Consider the following 20,858-nt stretch of genomic DNA (forward strand, 5'->3'; position numbering starts at 1 on the left):
AAACAAAAAAAATAATAATAATAATAAAAAAATTTCTATTCCACCATCACAGGTCAATACATAATTTTAATATTTTCTTCCTTAGAACTGATATTTGCCGAAATGATGCCTCAATTTGAATTCTATCTTTCAGCCTATATTTATTTGAAATAAATGGTATTTGGTATCTAATTGAAAATCTAGATCTTTCACAATTAACAAAGGGAATTCGATATGTTCCAGAACACCTAAGAGCCGAAGGAGGGGGCAGAATCAACAAAGATTTTTCATAAAAATAACTACTAGGATCTTGTATTTTAAAATGCCATATTGATATATTAAGTTCTCTTATATGTTTCAGATCTAATAAATTCAAGAAAAGAAATAATGTTTCATTTTCCGATGCATCTCTAAGTTTTGATGGACGATGTAAAAAATTTCCAAGTATTCTCACTGCTTTTTTTTTGAAGGATCTGTAGGGGTTTTATATGCGTCCAAAAAGTATTTAAATAAATAATTGTGCAATAATTTAAATAAGGAGCAATCAAAGAATGATAAATTATTTTTAAAATTGAAAATGGAAAAACATGTTGCAAACGATACATAGACCCAATATTTTGCGAAAGTTTCACCCTTAAATGATCAATATGAGTTTGAAATGACAAAAGGGGATCAATAAAAACTCCTAAATAACGATACGATTGAACTCTACGTATTTTTGCTCACCAACTTGAAGCTCCTGACATGAAATTTTTTTAGTAGCACGTTTTGAATGACCAAAAACCATAAATTCAGTCTTCTTAAAATTCGGTACTAAATAATTAGAAACAAACCATCGATTAACTGAACTAACAGTGTTAAACAAATTTTGAATTAATGTAGATGAATCCTTCGCTTTAACAGAAACAGCTGTGTCATCTGCAAATAAAATTGCAAGACCATTATTTCCCTGCAAACATCGTGGAAGATCATTAATATACATCAAAAATAAAAGCGGACCTAATACCGATCCTTGTGGGACACCAATATCTTCAAGATCATTTAAACTAGACAAATGTCCATCAACATCTACCACGATTTTACGTCCATAAAGGTATGATCTTATTATATCTAGTCCTTTCCCTCTTATACCGGAATTTTCCATTTTATCAAAAAGAATTTCATGTTTTAAAGTGTCAAATGCTTTTTTAACATCATAAAAAACAGCAGATACATGATAATTACTATCTAAGCAGTCATTTATTTCTAATACAAGAGCTGCAACTGCTTGTTCCGTCGAATGGCCTGCCCTAAATCCAAACTGATATTTGGTAAAAAAATTTATTTTATCTAGATAATTAGTAATCCTTCCTTTTAAAAATTTTTCCAATACTTTAGACAATGGTGATAAAATTGCAATAGGACGATAATTATTTTTATCAGATTTATCTCCTTTTTTATGCAATGGTATTACACGTGCAATTTTCCATCTTTTAGGAAATGTACCTGAGAAAATACATAAATTTAAAATATGAAGCAATGGTTCAAAAATTACACCTGCAATATTTTTTAGCAAATTAGTTGAAAGTTCATCATATCCCAATGAATTACCATTTTTTAAATTCTTAATGACCTTTTGAAATTCTGCAAAAGTAACCGGGGCCATAAATATGCTCGTATCTTCAGTGGGCGGTAGATATTTTTTATGCGACCTTGGGGAAGAAAGGTCAACTTCTCCTGAAACAACAGATGATCCAATACTAGCAAAATATTCACTAAACTTCTTAGCAACAGCTTGTGGTCCTCTAAATTCTTTACCATTAATATCAAATAACACTTCAGGGTGTAACAACTTTTTATTTCTTCCAATTTTATCATTAATCAAACTCCAAGTTTTTCTAGGGGAATCTGAATTTCGAAAAGATTTTTCATAATAAAGTTTTTCACTTACTCTATGGATCCTTACCAGCATATTCTTATAATTTTTAAAACGCGTTATATTTATTTCCGTGGGATATTTTATTCTAATTTTATATAAACGATTTTTCTCATTAATAGATCTCAAAAGTGATTCATTTATCCAAGGTTTTTTTGGGGTAAGTTTCTTTCCTCTCGGGCTCTTATATGGGCAAAAAAGATCAAGCTTTTCATTCATAATATAATAAAATGTATCTAATGATTGGTTTGGATCCTTCTCATCAATTACAGGACTCCAATCAACATCACCAAGCCCTTCTTTTAACCTTAACACATTTTTATGTGAAAAATCTCTACGATTGGTTTGATTTTTTTTATTATGCGGAAAATTTATAAGAAAATCAGACATAATTATACAGTGGTCAGATGAATCATCAGGAATAATAAATGTATTAACAGCACTATAAGGTGAAAAAATATTATCAATAAGTGAAAATGATGTATCAGCTATTCTAGAGGGCACAAAACATACGGGGTTTAGTCCATAAGATAGTGGGCCCTCCAAAAACTGCAAAATATTTCTATCTATTCTATTCTGATCTGCAGATAGGAGTTTCATTAAATCAATATTAAAATCACCCATAACTAAATAAGGAGTATTAAGACTAGCTAATTTATCCAACATACTTTCAAAATGATTTTTAAATTCTATCTGGCTGGATGACGGAGTACGGTAAATAACTGCAATTAAAAGCTTCCGATTATTTGGAAAAGAGCATTCAACTACACAAGATTCAAAAATCATTTCAATATTCATTGGCAAAAAATCAATCCTTATACGTGCTGGTATGCAATTTTTAATCAAAACACCTAGACCCCCTTGTTTTTGTCTTTTCCGACCGATGTGAAAAAATTGGTAATCTTTTACATGTATATTTTCAATTGAAAAATCATCTAAAAAAGTTTCACATAGGCCTAATATATCTGTATCTGAATCCGACAAAAAAGTTTCAATCACATCCTGCGCAGTCCTCCAACCCCGGCAATTCCAAAACGACATCCTACTTGTATTTACATTTTTTCTTACCAGCTCATTCATAAATATATATTGATTTTTTGGGATATCAAAATTACTAGAAGTATCTTCATCATCACCAGCTACAATAGTTTGAAAAATTGACTGAAATGAAAGAGAATTCCGCTCAAATTCATTTAACCTTGATGATGGAATTTCACGATTATCTCTATCCATTATCAAATATTAATCCCACGTTAAGAGAAACCACACCATGCCCCAAAAGACCAGCAAACCATAATAAAAAATAACAATTAAAAAAACAAAAAAAAATAATCTCCATTCCAAGTCGTTTTCCCTCAGTACCAATAATCTTCGAAACATTTAATTTAACCACTATGTGGCTATAAACAAAAATAAAAAAGGAAAGAATAAAAAAAAAAAAAAAAAAAAAATAATAATAATACACCTTATATAAACTAAACATAAAAAAACACTTTCAATTTAAATGTTTTCATTCATATTACTTGGGCACATGAACTATTACTGCAACCCACGACATTACGACATTTGAACATCGACAGGGAATATAACAGGCACTTCCCTTCGGGCGATGGAAAATTTTTTATGAAAATCGTCAATCTCCGGTATGGCATCATTGAATGTGTATTTGGTAATCGAGCCGTCTGGTCTTTTGGGTGTATCCCATTTGAGCGCTTTCCCATTTGAGCGCCATGGCGCGCAAATGGGAATTTCCCCTTTGCGCGCCGTATTTTAATTAGTTCAGTTGTGTCCCATTTGAGCGCCAGATAATCTTTTGCGTATGTTAGGTGATATAGCTAGGTGATCAGGTAAATTTTTCGCAAATCATATTATTGACTTACGAATAAAGTAAACACACCACTCGATGCCTTTTTTAGGCTCTTTCCAAATATAATAATCATTTTTGTCGGAAATGAATTTTACCCCCACCCCTATGTATACCAATCCAGGGCATATATGTGCACATTAGGGGGTGGGGGTAAAGTTTAAACTTAACTCCCATTAACATCAGAAATAAAATTTACCCACCCCCTAATGTGCAAATAAATACCATGAATTGGTATATATAGGGGTGGGGGTAAAATTCATATCAGAAAAAATGATTATTCTATTTGGAAAGAGCATAAAAAAGGTATCGAGTGGTATGTTTACTTTATTCTTATGTCAATAATATCAACTGCGAAAAATTTACCGACGGGTCTTCATGTCTGTTTTCCTCATACAGTATATAGCGGTGGATACCGCATAATGCATAAGTACCTGTATATACCTTTAGTAGTAAATATATATGGTATACATAAATACTATATATATTTACTTAGTTTATAATACTATAAATGGAAGTTATTTTCACAACCATTGACCCAATAAAATCCTCAGTTTTGTTCGTTGTCTTCGTGGCAATAAATATTTCTACAGGTCAATGTGGCAGCAAACCACGCTTCATCCACCGCAAAATCACAATTTTGGGTTTGGCGCTCAAATGGTACTCCGTGGCGCTCAAATGGGAACAAAATTCCATGGCGCTCAAATGGAACAAAATTCCGTGGCGCTCAAATGGGAAAGCGCTCAAATGGGAACACCCCGGTCTTTTCACTAGCAGATTCGGCTGAAACCCCTTCGATATCCAGGCATCACATCCATGATCTTTTCGTAATTTGTCACGTTTCACTAGAAGCCGCTTTCGCACTTTACGGATTTCAGTTGGGACATCATCACTGATGAACAGGTTGCTGTTGTTTCCAAGGAATGTCTTATCCTTAAGCTTGCTAGCGTTCTTCAATATGGCAAACTTATCGTCTTTTTTATTCAGTGTCACCTTCAAAAATTTACGGTTGCTATCATAATGAGTAACTGTGAAATTTACTTCGGGCATTTCCAGCCCGTGACGAACTACCTCTGTGAATAGAACTTGAGCGTGGTTATTATCCTTACAAGCTGCGTTCCATATGATGACATTATTTTCTAGCTTTGCAGCTTCCATTCTCACAACCCGAAACATATAATCTTCATTTTTCCTTCTTAATTCCATTATTTCATCCGTGCAAGTTTTTATTTGCATTTTGAGGCTAGAGGTTTCATTCTCAATCTTTCCAATTTTCGATTCAGTATTGTTTATCTTATTCGTTTGTAGCGATTGTTCTTTTTCCAATTTATCCACCCTTGCGGTAAGAGTTCCTAATTGATTGTTGATATTGTCCAATTTATTTCCATTTTCTTTAACAACATCAAGAATTTGCTTAAAATCCGCAGCTAGTATCGATATTTCCGGTTTCGAGCTAGAACTGAGTCCTGAGGTGTCAAATGAACTGTCCATGCCTTCTTGCTTAGCATTTTTCCTTTTACGTCCAATCTAATCACAAATATATCAATAATGCTTGATATAATATTGTCACATAAATTCACGCCACACAGAGGTCTTAATTACATCTTATTCTGACGAGAGCATTGAATGATGAATAATAATCTTTATTATTGGCAAACTGGAATACCTCACTTGGATATCTTATGAAATTAACTCAATTTAACAAAGTCAAAAGTTCAATTAATGCATTGGTCAGAAACTCCAGTCAATTCAATTTATCCAGTGACACATTCCACTAGGTTACAGATACTGAATAAATGTTTAAACAGTTTATGAGACGTAAAAGCGTTCTCACTATTTCGTAACTACTGAAAGAATCCAGTGTCTAATTAAATCAGAATAAAATCCTTTACCGACAACTAGTTCAAAACTGGGATTAATCCTTTTTAAAAGAATAGATAGATCTTAACTGTTCAAAGACTGAATCAATACTGATATAGGATAGGATTTGTAATTTGACCTTTTGGGGGCTAAGTTTTATTCATAGTATGAGATGGCACAGAAATATCAGGTATCTTAGGTAATCAGAAATAATTTTAGGTTGAAACAAAGAAAAATGGTGCCGAGAGAAAAGAGACACAAACAAGTGATAATTGTAGAATAAAAAGTCAATCCTGCAGTAAAAGTTTAACAGCCCCCCCCCCCAAACACTTAAGCGAAAAAAAGAAAGAAAAGAAAGAGAGGAAAACCATTAAAAAATCAGGGTTAAAAGCTTCAGCAGAAGCACAATGACACTTTCATAAGGGAGACAGTGCCTTAACGAGGATAATCAATGACCCTTGTGACTGTTTAGGATATTGTTGCCTTAAACCAAAAACAAAATACGAATCAGAAGAAAGTGAAAAATATTAAGTGCTAATTCAAAGTCGCACATGTACAATAGGACCTATTATTCATAGCGAACGTAAAGCAAACACAAAAACAAAAATTATAAAAGATAATAAAAATAACAGAAAGGAGATTCTTGAACTAAAAAGAAAGGCTTAAAAAGTAAAGAAAGAAAGCTGTTTAAAAATGGATGAAAAAAAATGTATGAGCAAAGTTTGAAATCCAGTAGTTTTCCAGCTCTCGAGCTTTCTAAATTATCATAGACGACGCTCTAGTGTTGCCTGTAGTAAAGAGCCCTGTACCTCCCATGCACTACTTTTCTTTTCCAACCACTTCATAAGGAAGGGATGGTCGTAAAAACTTCACAGGGGCCCATTCGATCCGAATTTCACAATTCCAATGACCTTTTTAAGAGTGAAAAGTGATTGGAGGGAAACCAGCTCATCTTCTATACCGTTTTTCGCTACCCGGCCGCCCTGTGACAGCTTCAATACCGGAATAAAACTTTGACATGTAATTTTTTAGAATTATCGGAAGGTCCAATAAATACACCACTTGACATGACCCCCAGGGGCAATAGGCAAAATTATGCAAATTGATTGTTATTTGCAGATAGTTTCCATAGTGGAAAGGGACCGGGGCGGGGTGTAGTTTTAATCACGGGTGTCCGTTCATCTCGTAATTTTAAAGGATTGTTTTCAATGCCATGATAAACACAATTTTTTTGGAGGGGGGGGGGCGAGGGCTTCAGGATACTCAGAAATAGGCCAACTTGTTTATCCTTGATCAATTATAACTAAATAGTAACCAAAAGTATAAAAAAAATTGTTTACAGGGCCTAAAAATTGGCCAAAAAACTTGTTCTTCCAAATCATTTAGAGACTTAAAGCCGTAAGTTCATGGGCCAAGGGGCACCAAATTTAAAAAGATAATTATTTTGGAGGGACGTTCCCCACAAAAAGGGCCAAAGTTATTTTTCATATCGGCTCAAAACTTATATTCTTAGCGCTTTGGGTCGACAGAACCCTTATGTACGATAAAGAATTTATGTTCCCCCTGAAAAAGACTCAAAAACTATTTACTCAAATGACCTGATAGTCAGACCCTTAAATTCTGAACCAAGGGGACCACTGTGAAAAAAAATTTGGGGCATGGATTCCTAAAATGGACAAAGTTTTTTCGATTGACCCTTAAACTTATTGGGCCAAGGCAATCCTAATTTTAAAAAAATGAACTAGCTGCTTAATCAGTTTGAAACTTACAGCCTTAATTCACCGGGTCAAGAGAAACCTAATGTAAAAAAAAAATGTGTTGATACAAATAAAGTCCAAAAAATGGGGAGGACAAACTTTTTTTTTTCAGACACCGATATGGAAAGCCACAGATGGGTTTTCCTGATCGGCTTTAAATTCAAATTTAGACACGGCCAAGAGAGCCTCGACAAAGACAAAAAAAGATAGGTTGTATCGATTTGTGACGATAGAAGATAGGAACAATATTATTATGAGTCTCTCCTACCAGCCAACATAGCATATCGAGCATATAGTCAAGTGTGACTTGTTCTTGAAATATACTTTAGTTTAGGCGTGCTTATATGAAAGCTATAAAATAATCCAGATGTGCAAAAATACCACAACTTCAAGCTCCAGCAATATGAATTTACAACGATACAAAACTAAATTAAAGCTAATAGAATCTATGAAGGTATAAATTTGTAGTTAGCAATGGCTGTATAGATTCGTGACGCACAAATACGGCCTAAAATTTGTTTTGTCTTCGACAGGCGTAATTTTTACGCGGCATGTACATAGGGCTGGGAACATCCCAATGAAGACATTTGAAGTATGGTTCAAATGAGCCAACAAATGTTGGTTCCTCAGATTCGCTTAATCTTGCAAGGCAGGTTAACAGGGACAAAAAAGAGCTTCACCAAGAAACAAACTATTATAGATAATTGGTTGTACTGATACGTGACGCCTATTTATGCATTTTGAATTCACATGAATGAAAATCCTCTTTCCCATCCATCCCAAATTCTTTAGTGGAAATATTGATTAAAAATTATTGCACGAACCAACGGCTAGCCAAACACTTTGAGTGAATATCCAATTTTTGCACGAAATATAAACTAAGAATAGTAGCATTTATTCAAACATAAAGAGAATTGATACCTAATTATAAATTTTAAAATGAAAATTGGTAATTTCTGAAGTAATCTATTTAGCGGGGTCAATGGTCCTCCATACATGTTCAATTATTTTTTGAATATTATATTTGGATTATCCCTCTAGTAGTTGAAAGGTAAACAAACAAAAGAAAAACTAGCAAAAACAGGCTTAAAGCCATTTGAAAAAGACAAGATAAGTTGTATTAAACAAGGCGTCTTCAGTACAGATGAAAACCAAAAATAACAGCAAATAAAACAATAGACAAAAAATAAGTGACTTAGTAAAAGTACAAGCTATAATAAAAAAAAAGAACAGAAATTATTTAATATATACAAAAATCAAATGTACTATAACTACTCCCATCAAATCTAGGTCACTATATCTAAACTAAAATATAGTCAGCAGCATTATACGCACAGCACCATTGTTTTCTTCAATATCCCCTTCAACCCACGATAAAAGTCTTGACTTAATACCATAAGCCGTTCCTGCAGCATTGCTGATACGTCCTCTTGACAACCTGTATGGGCATACTGTGTTCCGATTTAGCTCAATACAGTTTCAATATCCCAAAAGTTTTTCGCCTTGATACCCTTAGCCTTAGCAGTACCAATTGTAGTAGTAGTAGCAGTCGTATAAGTTTTGCTTTAGTGACAGTAGTAGTAGCTGAATAAATTAGTAATAACAGCATAAATTAGCAATAGGATGCAAATATTGTCTTTTGGTTAGTTCAACATCCCCCACAACCTGTTCTGCAAGTTTCAACTATACACATCAAGCATTTCCAAAGATATTGCTGATACACCATTTTGATAATATGCATACAGACGGCGTGTTGTGATTCAGCTTACCTTCCCCTAAGAATTTCACCTTCATACCCTTAGTCATAGTTGTAAAAGTAGTGACATTATTAGTATTCAATGTATTAGCAATAGTACTAGTAGCAGCAGTGTTCGTTTTAAGTTTCAACTTCGCTCTTTACTTTCCTCGGAAAAACTTTTTTTTTAAAATTAATCTTTGCTCGTTTTTGATTAAAATTTAATTTAGAAGCAATACTGCTATGACCCCCCTCCCTACGGCTAGGGAGGGGGGGGGGGCTATTTATGTTTTATTTATACGGAACAATTTCTGTTCGTTTTAATGTTGGTCCTTAGTTTCAGCTGAAAACTTTTTTTTTTTATATTTTCTAACCATCTCCAATCTAGGGGAGATAAGACACCTCAAGCCTTATTAAGGAGCTGAACTAAGAAACCGTACAAGAACTGAAGGAAAAAATAAGTTTAGAGTGAAAAAAAAAATCAAAACATTGTGTCGTTTCTTTTTATAAAAACATTAAAATAAGAAATAGATCTTTAATTCTTTGTTTTAAAAAAAAATTAATTTAGTCACAATTAAGAAAGTAGCTCCAGGCGAGTAACTACGACACAAAAGGTTAACTGAGCGGACAGCTTTGTGTATCGACATGCTTGCGGAAAAATTTTGCTAGCTCAACAGAAATGTGCCTTTAGGCTTAGGGATTTATTTGACCTGTCCCTAAATAAAAACCAACTCATTACTCAGAACTGAATTGGAAATTTCAGAAAAAGATCATTTCTTGTGTCGGTAAGATAAATGGTGTTACAAACTAATTTTGTTTTCATTTCAAAAATTTTGCGAAGAATTACCTGAATTCTCCTACAGAATTATTTTCATTTGTCTTTCTTCCTCTTTGGACGCACAATCTTACGTATAGAGAGAATATTACGGTGGAACTATCAAGTAAATAATTTGCATAAGTAAGTTTATCAGTAAGTAATCCTTCTTTCAATATACAAAATTGAGTAGTTCCAGAACCACATGCATACACTTCTCCAACCACTTAGTGGCAAGGGGTTGGGGCCAGGGGTGTAATTTTCCATGGGGCAGAGGAGACAACTTCCTCTCCCATAGTTCAGTTTTCCTCCAGACCCCAGTTTACCCCCCTCCTCCCAGGTGAAATTTAGTTTCTCCAAAAATGTTGTCAAAACTAAGATAAGCCTGCATAATTCAAGCATTGCTTGAAAAAGGCCAGTTTTCTTTAGTACATCTTCACCTTTTTTGTAACTCTATGACTAGTTTTTCTATTTTCTCTATCATTTTAATATGATTTGGGAAAATTGGCTCCAACTTTGTTTCCCCCCTCCCTCCACAGGATTTTGACAAAATTTCGCCATTCGTCGGGGTATGGATTTAGAGATGTACTCAGAATTTCGTTGCAAACCATGAACTGAATTTTCTCTATTCCCTTTTGAATCAAAATACTTGACCAAATACCTTCCTGGGACATGCTTTAAAAAATGAGGGCATCGAATTTACAAAAACAGTGAAATTATCTGAAAACCACGCCTCGGATAATGTAGTTTGATGTATTAGTGCTTGTACCTTAATTGCGTAGATTATTAAGGGGGCTTGGAGGAAGAACATACGAGACGTGTTCTTGCAAACCTCCAGTTATGGGTTTCGGACCATAATTTTTACAATGATGATTTCGTTTGATACTTCCAAGCTTTTCTACTTAAGAAGTGGAATCAAAAGTATTTTTTTAGTGCTATATTACACTTACGAATGGTAGAGTTGATAAACATCACGTAGATATGAGCAAAAGCTTTCAAATGAACCATTAAACGTCACTCTAAAAAGTGCTGGTAGCACACTATCCCCAGCTTTTCCACTTGAGACATAGCACCAAAAGTACCATCTTTTGTGCTATTTGGCACTTGCGGATGTCAAAACTGATTAAAAGCGCATAGATATGAGCAATAGCTTTCAAATCAGCCATTAAACATCCCTCTAAGAAGTTCTGGCAGCCCACTAACCCCTAGCTTTTCCACTTGAGACATGGCATCAATAGTGTCATTTAGGACTTGTAGGTAGTGGAATTTACAAAGAAAACATAGATATGAGAAATAGCTTTCATGTGAGCTATTAAACATCTGTCTTTTGTAGCCCGCTAGCCCCACCCCTTGAGAAATGGCACACAATGTGCCATATGGCACTTGCAGATGCTGGAATTTATGAAAAGCACGAAGATGTGAGAAATAGCTTTTGAATGAGCTACAAAGCATCTCTCTATGATGTTCTGGTAAACCGCTAGCCCTGAAAAAAGAAAAAAAAGGCAGACAGATCAGTGCTGCCCATGCAAAAAAGTGATTTTCGTTGTTGTTCAAGGTTGGGGACTGTAATTTCCCTTAACTAGGTTTTCAACATTGCTGATTCCAATGGTACACTTTTCATTTTGATCTGACCCCATTTTCGAGGGGTTTCAGGATTTTTTTTTCGAAATTACCATAGATTTCTTTTTGCGATAAACTTTTATTTTTAATACAAACGGAAATAAAAGTTACCATTCCTGAATCAGTGTCAGATGGAAATCTTTTTCACTAGGCAGTTTTTTTTCTAAACAAGTTTCTTAACTTCGGTTACTATGGGCTGTTGTTCGCTCTTTACTAGGTTGCAGCTACCGATGCAACCATGATATACTATATGTAAACAATGAACAAATTACCTAACTTACAACCCTTGCCCTTAGGGCTTTGAAGGGGGGGGGGAGAGGTTGACATACACGAAGACCTTTATTGGACCTTTCAATATTGCTGAGGAAAATGATGCCTCAAAATTTTGATTGGATGTTTGCTTTGGGAAATAATAGCCATGGGTGGTGGGGGCTGCTTACCCTCAAATCACGTTTGTTTCTTAAGAAGGACACTATAACTTATAATTTTCAATCAAATGAGCCCCATCCAAAGTTTATACCACCTACCATTCCTTAACAAATTAATCTGCTTCCAGGGCATACTTTACAACCCTTGCCATAGGGCTATGGTTTATTGTGTCAACCCTGGAGTCGATGCCATAAGTTCTTTGGACTTGTTTGAACAAAAGTTATCAAAGGGCATATTGCCCTTTGATAACTTTAGACGCTTAAATAGGTCAGTACGACTTCTGATTTACAATGAACCCCCTTCGAAGTTTATACGACCACCCCTTCCATAAAAACCTTGTATGTTAATAACTGGCAACTAATACAATTTATAACCCTTGCCCTGAGGGCTCTGGGGGTTTGTCATCCTCACATACATAATTTTTGGACCTTTCAACTACGCTAAACAAGATGGCTATCCCAAAAATTTCACTGGATATGCTTGGAGAAATGACAGGTATAGGAGCGGGGGTGGTTACCCTCCAATTGCATTTGATTATTAAAAAGAGCATTAAGTCTTTAAATTTCCAGTCGAATGAGCCACTTTCAAAGTTTCTACAACAACTCCTTCTATACGAAGTGCACTGGTCCAAAAAAAATAAATAAATAAAAATAACACATGTGGCCCAAAAGATTAGATTGATCATTTTCTGATTCCATTTTCATATACAAAAATCCCAAACAAGAACAAGGAGCTTGTTTTGTTTTTGTAAATTAGGACTACTTGAACTAGAGTATGGGTCTTAGGCAGCCGGTGCCACAATCCCCCCCCCCCCCTGGCCTATTTAACAAACCAGTTTTAAGCTGATCGAAAAACTAGAATTTTTGGTCGATTTTGGAGTAAAATAAACTAGAATAATGCGCCGTAATTTCATCAAAACACCAAGATATTTCTTCATACATCCTTTGGTTGTCAAGAAACCAAAACAGAACAAAATTTGTTTCCAAAGTACTTGCGTTAGAAAATAAAGCTTTGGATTCTTTTGAAACTGATTGTATGGATAAACCAATATTCCTCATTTCTTTAGAGTCTGGATTGGAGTCCAGAAGACTTCATAATCACTTAGAAGAACCAAGCCACACGCCAAATTAGAGCACTCACTTAATGAGCAGACAGCCACCCCCTCCCCTGAGCATAAATCTTGGTGATAATCATGGTTTTAAAGATTTAGTATTTATAATTATTCACAATATTACAATCCAAAGGATATGCAAAGAAACTTTCAAAAAAGGTGGGAGAACATTAAAAGAAGAATAAAAAAGACTTTACAGGGGTGTTATCTCAACCAGGCAGATACATACAGACTTACTTGGAGGGGGGTAGGAGAAAGCCGTTGTCAAAGGAAGGAACAATTTAAAACAAATAGCAAAAGAAAAGTCATTGAAAAAATGAACAAAAATATTCCAGATATCAATGAATCAAAAGGATAGGCAAAAGCAATTGGCAAAATATTATACGAAGAATAAAATGGGCTTTACAGACGTGTTTATTCAAAGGCATAAACATACTGGATTTTGTTGTTTTAATTTATTTTTTTTAGGGGGGGGGGTCATAGACAAAGGGAACGAGCAAGTTGAAACAATCAGCAAAAGAGAAATCACTGAAGAAATAAACACAAATATTCCAACTAATTTATGAACTGATAAAATACAAAAGAGCATTAAAAAAAGAAGCAGAGGTGTATAATAGGGTTCAGAAATTGTTATTGTACAATATGAACTAGCACTTTCTAAGAATGGGTTGTTATATGATTATTAAGATTTAATTTAGAAGAATATTCTATCTTGCATACATCACACTTCAACGGTTTCTCCCCAGTGTGCATTCTTTGGTGCTTAATCAAACCGCTTGACCGAGAAAAAGTTTTGTAACACACCTCACTTTTAAACGGTTTATCCCCGGTGTGCACTCTTATGTGCGTAAACAAATTGCTTGACTGAGAAAAAGTTTTGTCACATATATCACACTTAAACGGTTTATCACCAGTATGTACTTCTTGATGATTAATCAAACTGCTTGACACAGAAAAAGTTTTCTCACAGACCTCACATTTAAATGGTTTCTCCCCAGTGTGTACCCTTTGGTGCTTAATCAAACGGCTTGACAAAAGAAAAGTTTTATAACACACCTCACAGTTAAACAGTTTATCCCCCGTGTGTACACTTTTGTGCGTAATCAAATTGCTCTACTGAGAAAAAGTTTTCTCGAAGACTTCACACTTAGATGGTTTCTCACCAGTATTCTTTGGTGCTGAATGAAAATGCTTGACTTAGAAAAGCTCTTGTCACATACGTCACAAATATATTGCTTTGTCCCTGTATATGTTTCTTTGCTTCTTTTCAATATTCTGAGTTTTTTACTGCGCAAGGAACTATCCAATTCGAATGAACTGAAACAAAGATTTGTAGAAATGACTCTGTGTAACATCTAGTGATGTACTTTCCTGTAGTTCTAACTCAGATGCGCTTGGTGCAAAATGACCATGTATAACTAAATGTTGAATCACATCACCAATGCATTCACACAAACAAATAGGACATCTTCTTGTCTCGCCCATTTGGTGTTCCATAATGTGCACAACAAAATTTCTGTATTTCCTAAATACTGCACGGCAGATGTCACACTCTATTGGTGAAAGTTCTTCACAGGCGGTGTCTATGTGAAGATCTAGCATAAAAATGATTTTTCTACTTTTGCACAGGAGAGCAGATTATTTTGCTCTTTTTAATTTTTTGTCTTAAAAAAGATAAAAAGATAATTTTAGAAAAACCTGCGCCAAGAGAAAATAATGACGTAATTTTTCAATCGATATTGTCAATGACGTTTGACTAAGCATAATGAAATCGAGTTTCAACAGGCTGGTGAAAAAAAAATAATTAAAAAAAAATTAATATCCCCTAATCAAGAATTAAATTCACCAAAGATGGTTTCATAATTCTCCTATCTTGTTACCATGTCGAAGAATTTAACAATACTCGTTATAAGACAGATCTTAAATAATATATTATTTAAAATCAAATATAACCTCGTATGACGTCATATAATACCACAGACCTGTTTTTCTTTTCCCTGTTGTATCAGTTACTATGATATAGACTTCGGTTCTTATTGTAAACATCAAAATGCAGTTTTTAGTGGAAAAATTTATTCTGTTTTAAAAATAATTTGTTTTAGTTACAAAAGGTTTTTAACCCAATTAAGTTCCTTTAAAATGAGCCATTGAACAACTCTGTACGATGTACCAGTGCCAAGCTATCTGTGGAAAAGAAGAAGAAAAAAAGGATGCCGTGTAGGCAAAATCCTGTAGTAGCTGCCACTTTTCTTGATTTTCAAGCCAATATATTTCCCTTGTTGTTTAAGCCAAGGGACAGAAAGCTTCCTATACAGGGGTTTCAGACATGGCGGGAATAATTTTAGGCCCTCTACTTTTTTTGTTATGGTTTAATGAGCCAACAAATGATGAATCGAATCGCTTTAAGTTCGTTGATGATCTATCCGTACTGGAGCTAGGTGAAAAGAATGTTTCAAGTGAGGCAGACAGAATAATGCGTGTTTTTCATGCCAAGCTGAGGAGGGCAAAATGATCGCCAATCGTGAAAAATTGCTCGTATTACTTTTTTTTTTTTAGGGACAGTTCATCCCTTGCTTTACAGAATGTTTCAGGTATCATGGATATTAAACTCTTGGGAGTTTATCTCACACATGACCTGAAATGGGAAAAACAGACACAAGAGATGATCAAACGGGCAGACCTGGGAATCCTTTCCTTAAAACTCCTTGCTCGTCATGGTGTCCTAACTCCCCACCTATTGCGCATTTTTTTTACATATGTTAGACCACTGGTAGAATAGGCTTGTCCCGTTTGGCATTACGGCCTGACTTTAGACCAGAAGGACCGGCTGGAAAGGATCCAGTACCGAGCTCTTCTGGTAGAGTCAAATCTTCCAAAATCCCTTATTGCTCCCTTTTAACAGAATTTTCACTTAAAACTCTTTCGACACGCCGTGATGAATTGTGTTTTAAATTTTGTGTCGGTATTTTGGAAAATCCACGGCTTCGTGAAAACCTCCCCCCTGATCATCTCCCTTCGGCCTTCACCCCAAAGGCTCCCGCGACATGTAGCCCAACCGGTACCAAAAATTCAGCCGGTACCAGTACGGCATATGCGGTACGCAAGTAGTTTTGTTCCCTCGCTCGTCAAGTTTTTCAATTCCGCACCCACTCCTCAATAATTGTATATATTTATTTTCTTTAGTTCAGTATTCTTTTATTCTTTTTATTCGTTTGACTCAATTTAACTCTGTTTAGTTTGAATCTGAAATATTTAAAATCAATGTATATTTTTGCATGACGATGGTTATGGCCGTGATTTTCATATGTTTTATATGTTTAGTGCCTTATTATGACAAGAACTGCCGCTGATCGGCATGACCGTTTTATGGGGTTTGAGAATAAAATCGTTATTCGGTAGTTTGTTAAAGCAATATTTTGAATTGACGAATCGATTAATGACTTAAAAATAGTTTTTCCTATATGACAGAAATGCTTTTAAAGGAAGCAAGCGCAGATAAAAATTTACTGCTTATTAAACTAATAAAATTATATTGATTGTTAAAAAATAATGATATTAATTCCTCGGAGTTTCAGCAATTTCTGAATGTTCAATGTCATAATGATAATAGAAAAATTGTTTAAAATATGTTTTGTTTTCAGGAAAGCGTAGATGATGCTCTTGTCTTTAAAGACTTCAGGAGGGGGGGGGGAGTCGCCCTCGACTTATTTGTGATAATGCCTTTTCGTGTAAAGTCAGACCTGATATTTCGTTTTAATTTCTATTGGTTTTTGGATTCATCTATTTATCCATAGCCGTATCTGCGATCTTTCTATTTGAAGTGATTAGTCTTTCAATTTGTTCTCATTTTGGATTTTATTTTTTCATTCATATTTCTTTTCGTTTTAAGCTTGATCTATTATATGCCTTCATTTCTGCTAGTGTTAGATTTTAATATGGCTTTTTACCTCTCTTTAAGTAACTTTATTCTAAACATTTTTTTTTTAAATCAATATCTAAATAGGTTATAGAAAGAAGAGAAGACGATCACTTTTTTTTTGCAAAATCCGACTCCCTGTGTTTTCCTTCAACAGGTGTGCGCATTAAAATTTGTGACTGAAACGGTACATTACTGCTTTAATTTACTTAAAGACTCTTACATTATGAAATGATTTCGTTACATACAAGATAGTTCTTCCACTGTATGGTGTGCAATGTTTCCTCAATTTTCCCGAACGGAAAGTTGCTCCCCCGTGAAATACCCCCCCCCCCCAAAAAAAAAAAAACGGGAAAATTTCTTGTGGATGATTCCACCTGAAAATTCTCATTCTCCTTAGCTAACTCTCATTTGAAAGACTTGAATTTCTGACCGTTTTTCAAATCATGCCGGAAATAACCCTTTCATTAAACAGTTTTTCCCTGAAATCTCCCCCCCCCCTCTCACTGGAAAGGTGCTCCCACGGAAAATTTCCCCATGGAGAATTTCTTCCGCCGAAAAATCCTCCAATTTTTCCGGAACAATTCCAACCACGCTGAAAATTTTCCCCAGAACATCGCCACATGTAAAACTGAGTCGGCAAAGAAAAAATAAGAAAATTAAAAAGAATTTCGCATAGGAATCCTGGCAAATTCCCCTACTGTAAAATTTCTCCTGGAAATTTTCACCCCTGGAAGCTTCCCTCCCCACGGAAATTTATTCCCATGGAAAACCTCCCCCTAAAAAATGTCTATATACTCCCCAATAACAAATCCTATGCGTAAATAATTAGCAAGGGGGCTAGTTGCCCTCCAATCTTTTTGGTCACATAGAAAGGACACTAAAACTTTTAATTTCCATTCGAATGAGCCCTCTCTCGGTATTCTAGGAACATTGGTTCGATAAGATCATCCCTAAAGAAATAATAAGGACGCCTCTGTGATCTTTCTTCGCAAATTTCCGCATTTTTGCAAACAGAATATTGAAACAGTAGGATTCTCTGATATGCTGAATCTCATAGGTATGGGACACTGAGAATTTTCACGCAGATTGGAAGAAAGGGGTTATAGTGAAACTATTTAAGAAGGGTGGAACTGCTGATCACAACAATTGGCGAGGTATCACCCTTCAGACTGCAGGAAGCAAAGTCCTCTGCCAAGTACTTTTGAATCGCATCCAGACGAAAGTTGACGCTATACTCAGAGATGAACAGCGTGGCTACCGACCAAGTAGGTCATGTGCTGACTTGATCTTTAGTCTTAGAATACTTATTGAGAAATCAAATGAATGGCAGACTGAAAACATAATGGTTTTCATCGATTTCTTGAAGGCTTTCGACTTAGTCCATATAAATTCACTGTGGAAAATACTGCGCTACTATGGCTTTCCTGATAAAATTGTCAGAACTATACTGGCATTATGTGATGAACAAACGTGCGGTGTTCGCACTGATGATGGGGACCTGACTAAGCGGTTTAAAGTCAACTCAGGCGTTCGACAGGGGGTGCATTTTGGTCCCAGTGTTGTTTACAATACTCATTGACTTCATCCTGCGGACATGCAACTTCACAGGCAGCATCCAGTTGAATGAACGTCATACTTTATTTGATGCAGACTTCGCAGACGATATAACGCTCCTTTCTCACTTAAGAGAGGAGCTTCAGTACAACATAAATGAGATCTCGAAAGTAGGTGAACGAATAGGTTTGGCAATAAGCACGCAAAAGACAAAATCATGCGCAATAATACACTACCTGCTGAGCCGCTGACACTTAAAGCAAAGGAAATTGAAGAAGTTGAGATGTTTAAATACTTTGGGAGTCTAGTGAGCACCGATGGAAGCCCTGAGCGTGAAATTGCCACAAGTATCACGTGCACAGGAAGCGCCATTGGTAGCTTAAGAAACGTTTGGAGAAGTGCTACTTTTCCTTTGAAGCTGAAATTGAGGCTCTTCAATAGTAATTTCCTGTCAATACTAATGTATGGTTCTGAAAGCTAGGCACTGACGAGAAAAGAATCCAAGGTTTTGAAAATAACTGTCTTTGACGGATACTCGGAATCAACTTGACGGACAAAATTACCAACTCATTCATTAGAGAGAAGATTAAACAGTCGCTCGTTATTGATAAGGTCATAAGCAGTCGGTGGCGATATTGGGGACACGTAGTTAGAATGGGCACCAATTGCCTGCCGCAAGAAGTTTGGTATTGAACTACTCCAGGAATTCGACGGCGTGGACAACATAGGGCTGCACTTGGACGATGCCTAGAAAAAGACAGCGCTCTCAGGAACAATCCCTTGATGATCTTTGGCCAAAGACGCTGGAAAGGTCATAGAAGACGCCTTAGGTGCCGACCGATGTGGGAAGTCTTAAGTCTAAGCAAGTAGGTGGATTTCATGGTGCGGAGTCCCTGAATTTTTGGGGATGTTCCCCCCCCCTTTTTTTTCGAAAATCGGGCACATTTTCTCAGGCATAGATGACACTCTTGTCTTTAAAGACTTCAGGAGGGGAGGGGGAGATAGCCCTCAACTTATTTGCGATAATGTATTTTCGTTTAAAGCTAGACCTGGTATTGCTCTTTAATTTCTATTGGTTTTTGGATTCATCTATTTATCCATAGCGGTATATGTGATCTTTATATTTGAAGTGATTAGTCTTTTAATTTGTTTTTTCGAAAATCGGGCACATTTTCTCAGGCATTAGGCGTAGCTTTCAATGGATAACAATAAACTTATTGAATCTTACATATTTAGAATCAGCATAAAACACCAATTCTGTTGATGTACCTATTGATCTCAAAATTTAGTTTTTAAAAGTTTCGGTTACTATCAGACCGAGTCGCTCCTTACTCACAGTTCGTTACCACTACCTGTTTGACTAATTGTAAAAGATATTGATCAAAGGAAATTTTTAATATAATCTAACTGCTCAGGCATCTCTTTCGTCAACTCCTTGTCTCCCAAGAGGCAACAAAGCCAGTTCAAACCTTAGTTTTAACTTAAAAAAAAACAAAAAACAAAGCACTAAAAGAAAAAGAAATCGTACAAAAGACGATGCTGAAATTAACCATGCTTTGCTCATGCATATTGATACAAAAACCATACCCCTTTCTTTGAATACTCTTCAGTTGATGGTCCGTCAATTCTCTCCAGCTGTTATAATCATCCATAAAATTGCTTTAAAAGAAGAAATAATGAAAATAAGGAATGAAGAGATATAAAAAAAACTCTTGTCTGGGAATGAAAAAAATCTAAAGTGTCATTTGCGCTGTATCCGGAACAAAACGTGTTTTCTTATGGTTTGTCTTTTTGCTTTATAACGCTAAGAATCAAATACAGTTAAACCTTCCTGGAGTTATTTTTCCATATCAGCATGTTTATAGCATTGAATTTGCTGTTATTAGTCTAATACGCAACACATTCCATGGACGGTTTCTCTTTCAAATCCAACCCTTTCAAATGTATAGAAACTCAATTGGCTAAATAGGTGTTTTATCTAGTTTCCAGTGAAGTGCAAATAATAACACTATATAGCTTTGGGGAGAACGGCGGGGGGGGGGGGGCTTTAGGAACGACAACTCCAAATTTATATGTGGTATAAATTTTCAACAAAGCATATTTACAAAACTCCTCTATTCCTCCTAAACCCATTCATTTCAAATGTCTAGAAGAACCAACTGAAGAAAAAGTAAAACTATCATTTCAAGCCTATACGGTACCTTAAAATCAGTTTGCGAGCTTCAGAGTCGGCTGACCGTCACAAAGACAAAGGACCCATTAGCGAGTTCTCCCAGAGAACAAGCCATCACCAAGAGCTGT

The 20,858-nt window shown here is 35.5% G+C and overlaps 1 protein-coding gene across 1 annotated transcript in view; it reads right to left on the bottom strand.

Annotated features, from left to right (window-relative positions):
• LOC148942152 (uncharacterized) overlaps positions 1 to 20,858 on the bottom strand; it is a 146,309-nt gene that overhangs the window by 102,869 nt on the left and 22,582 nt on the right. The window contains exon 4 of the mRNA XM_089103692.1: positions 20,145 to 20,216. Within this exon, the coding sequence (XP_088959818.1) occupies positions 20,145 to 20,216 (72 nt within the window). The remainder of the gene's footprint in view (positions 1 to 20,144; positions 20,217 to 20,858) is intronic.

Source organism: Artemia sp. Qi Xiang Cuo, chromosome 17, assembly GCF_049724085.1.
Source record: "Artemia sp. Qi Xiang Cuo chromosome 17, ASM4972408v1, whole genome shotgun sequence".
In the NCBI taxonomy this organism is placed as follows: Eukaryota; Metazoa; Arthropoda; class Branchiopoda; order Anostraca; family Artemiidae; genus Artemia; species Artemia sp. Qi Xiang Cuo.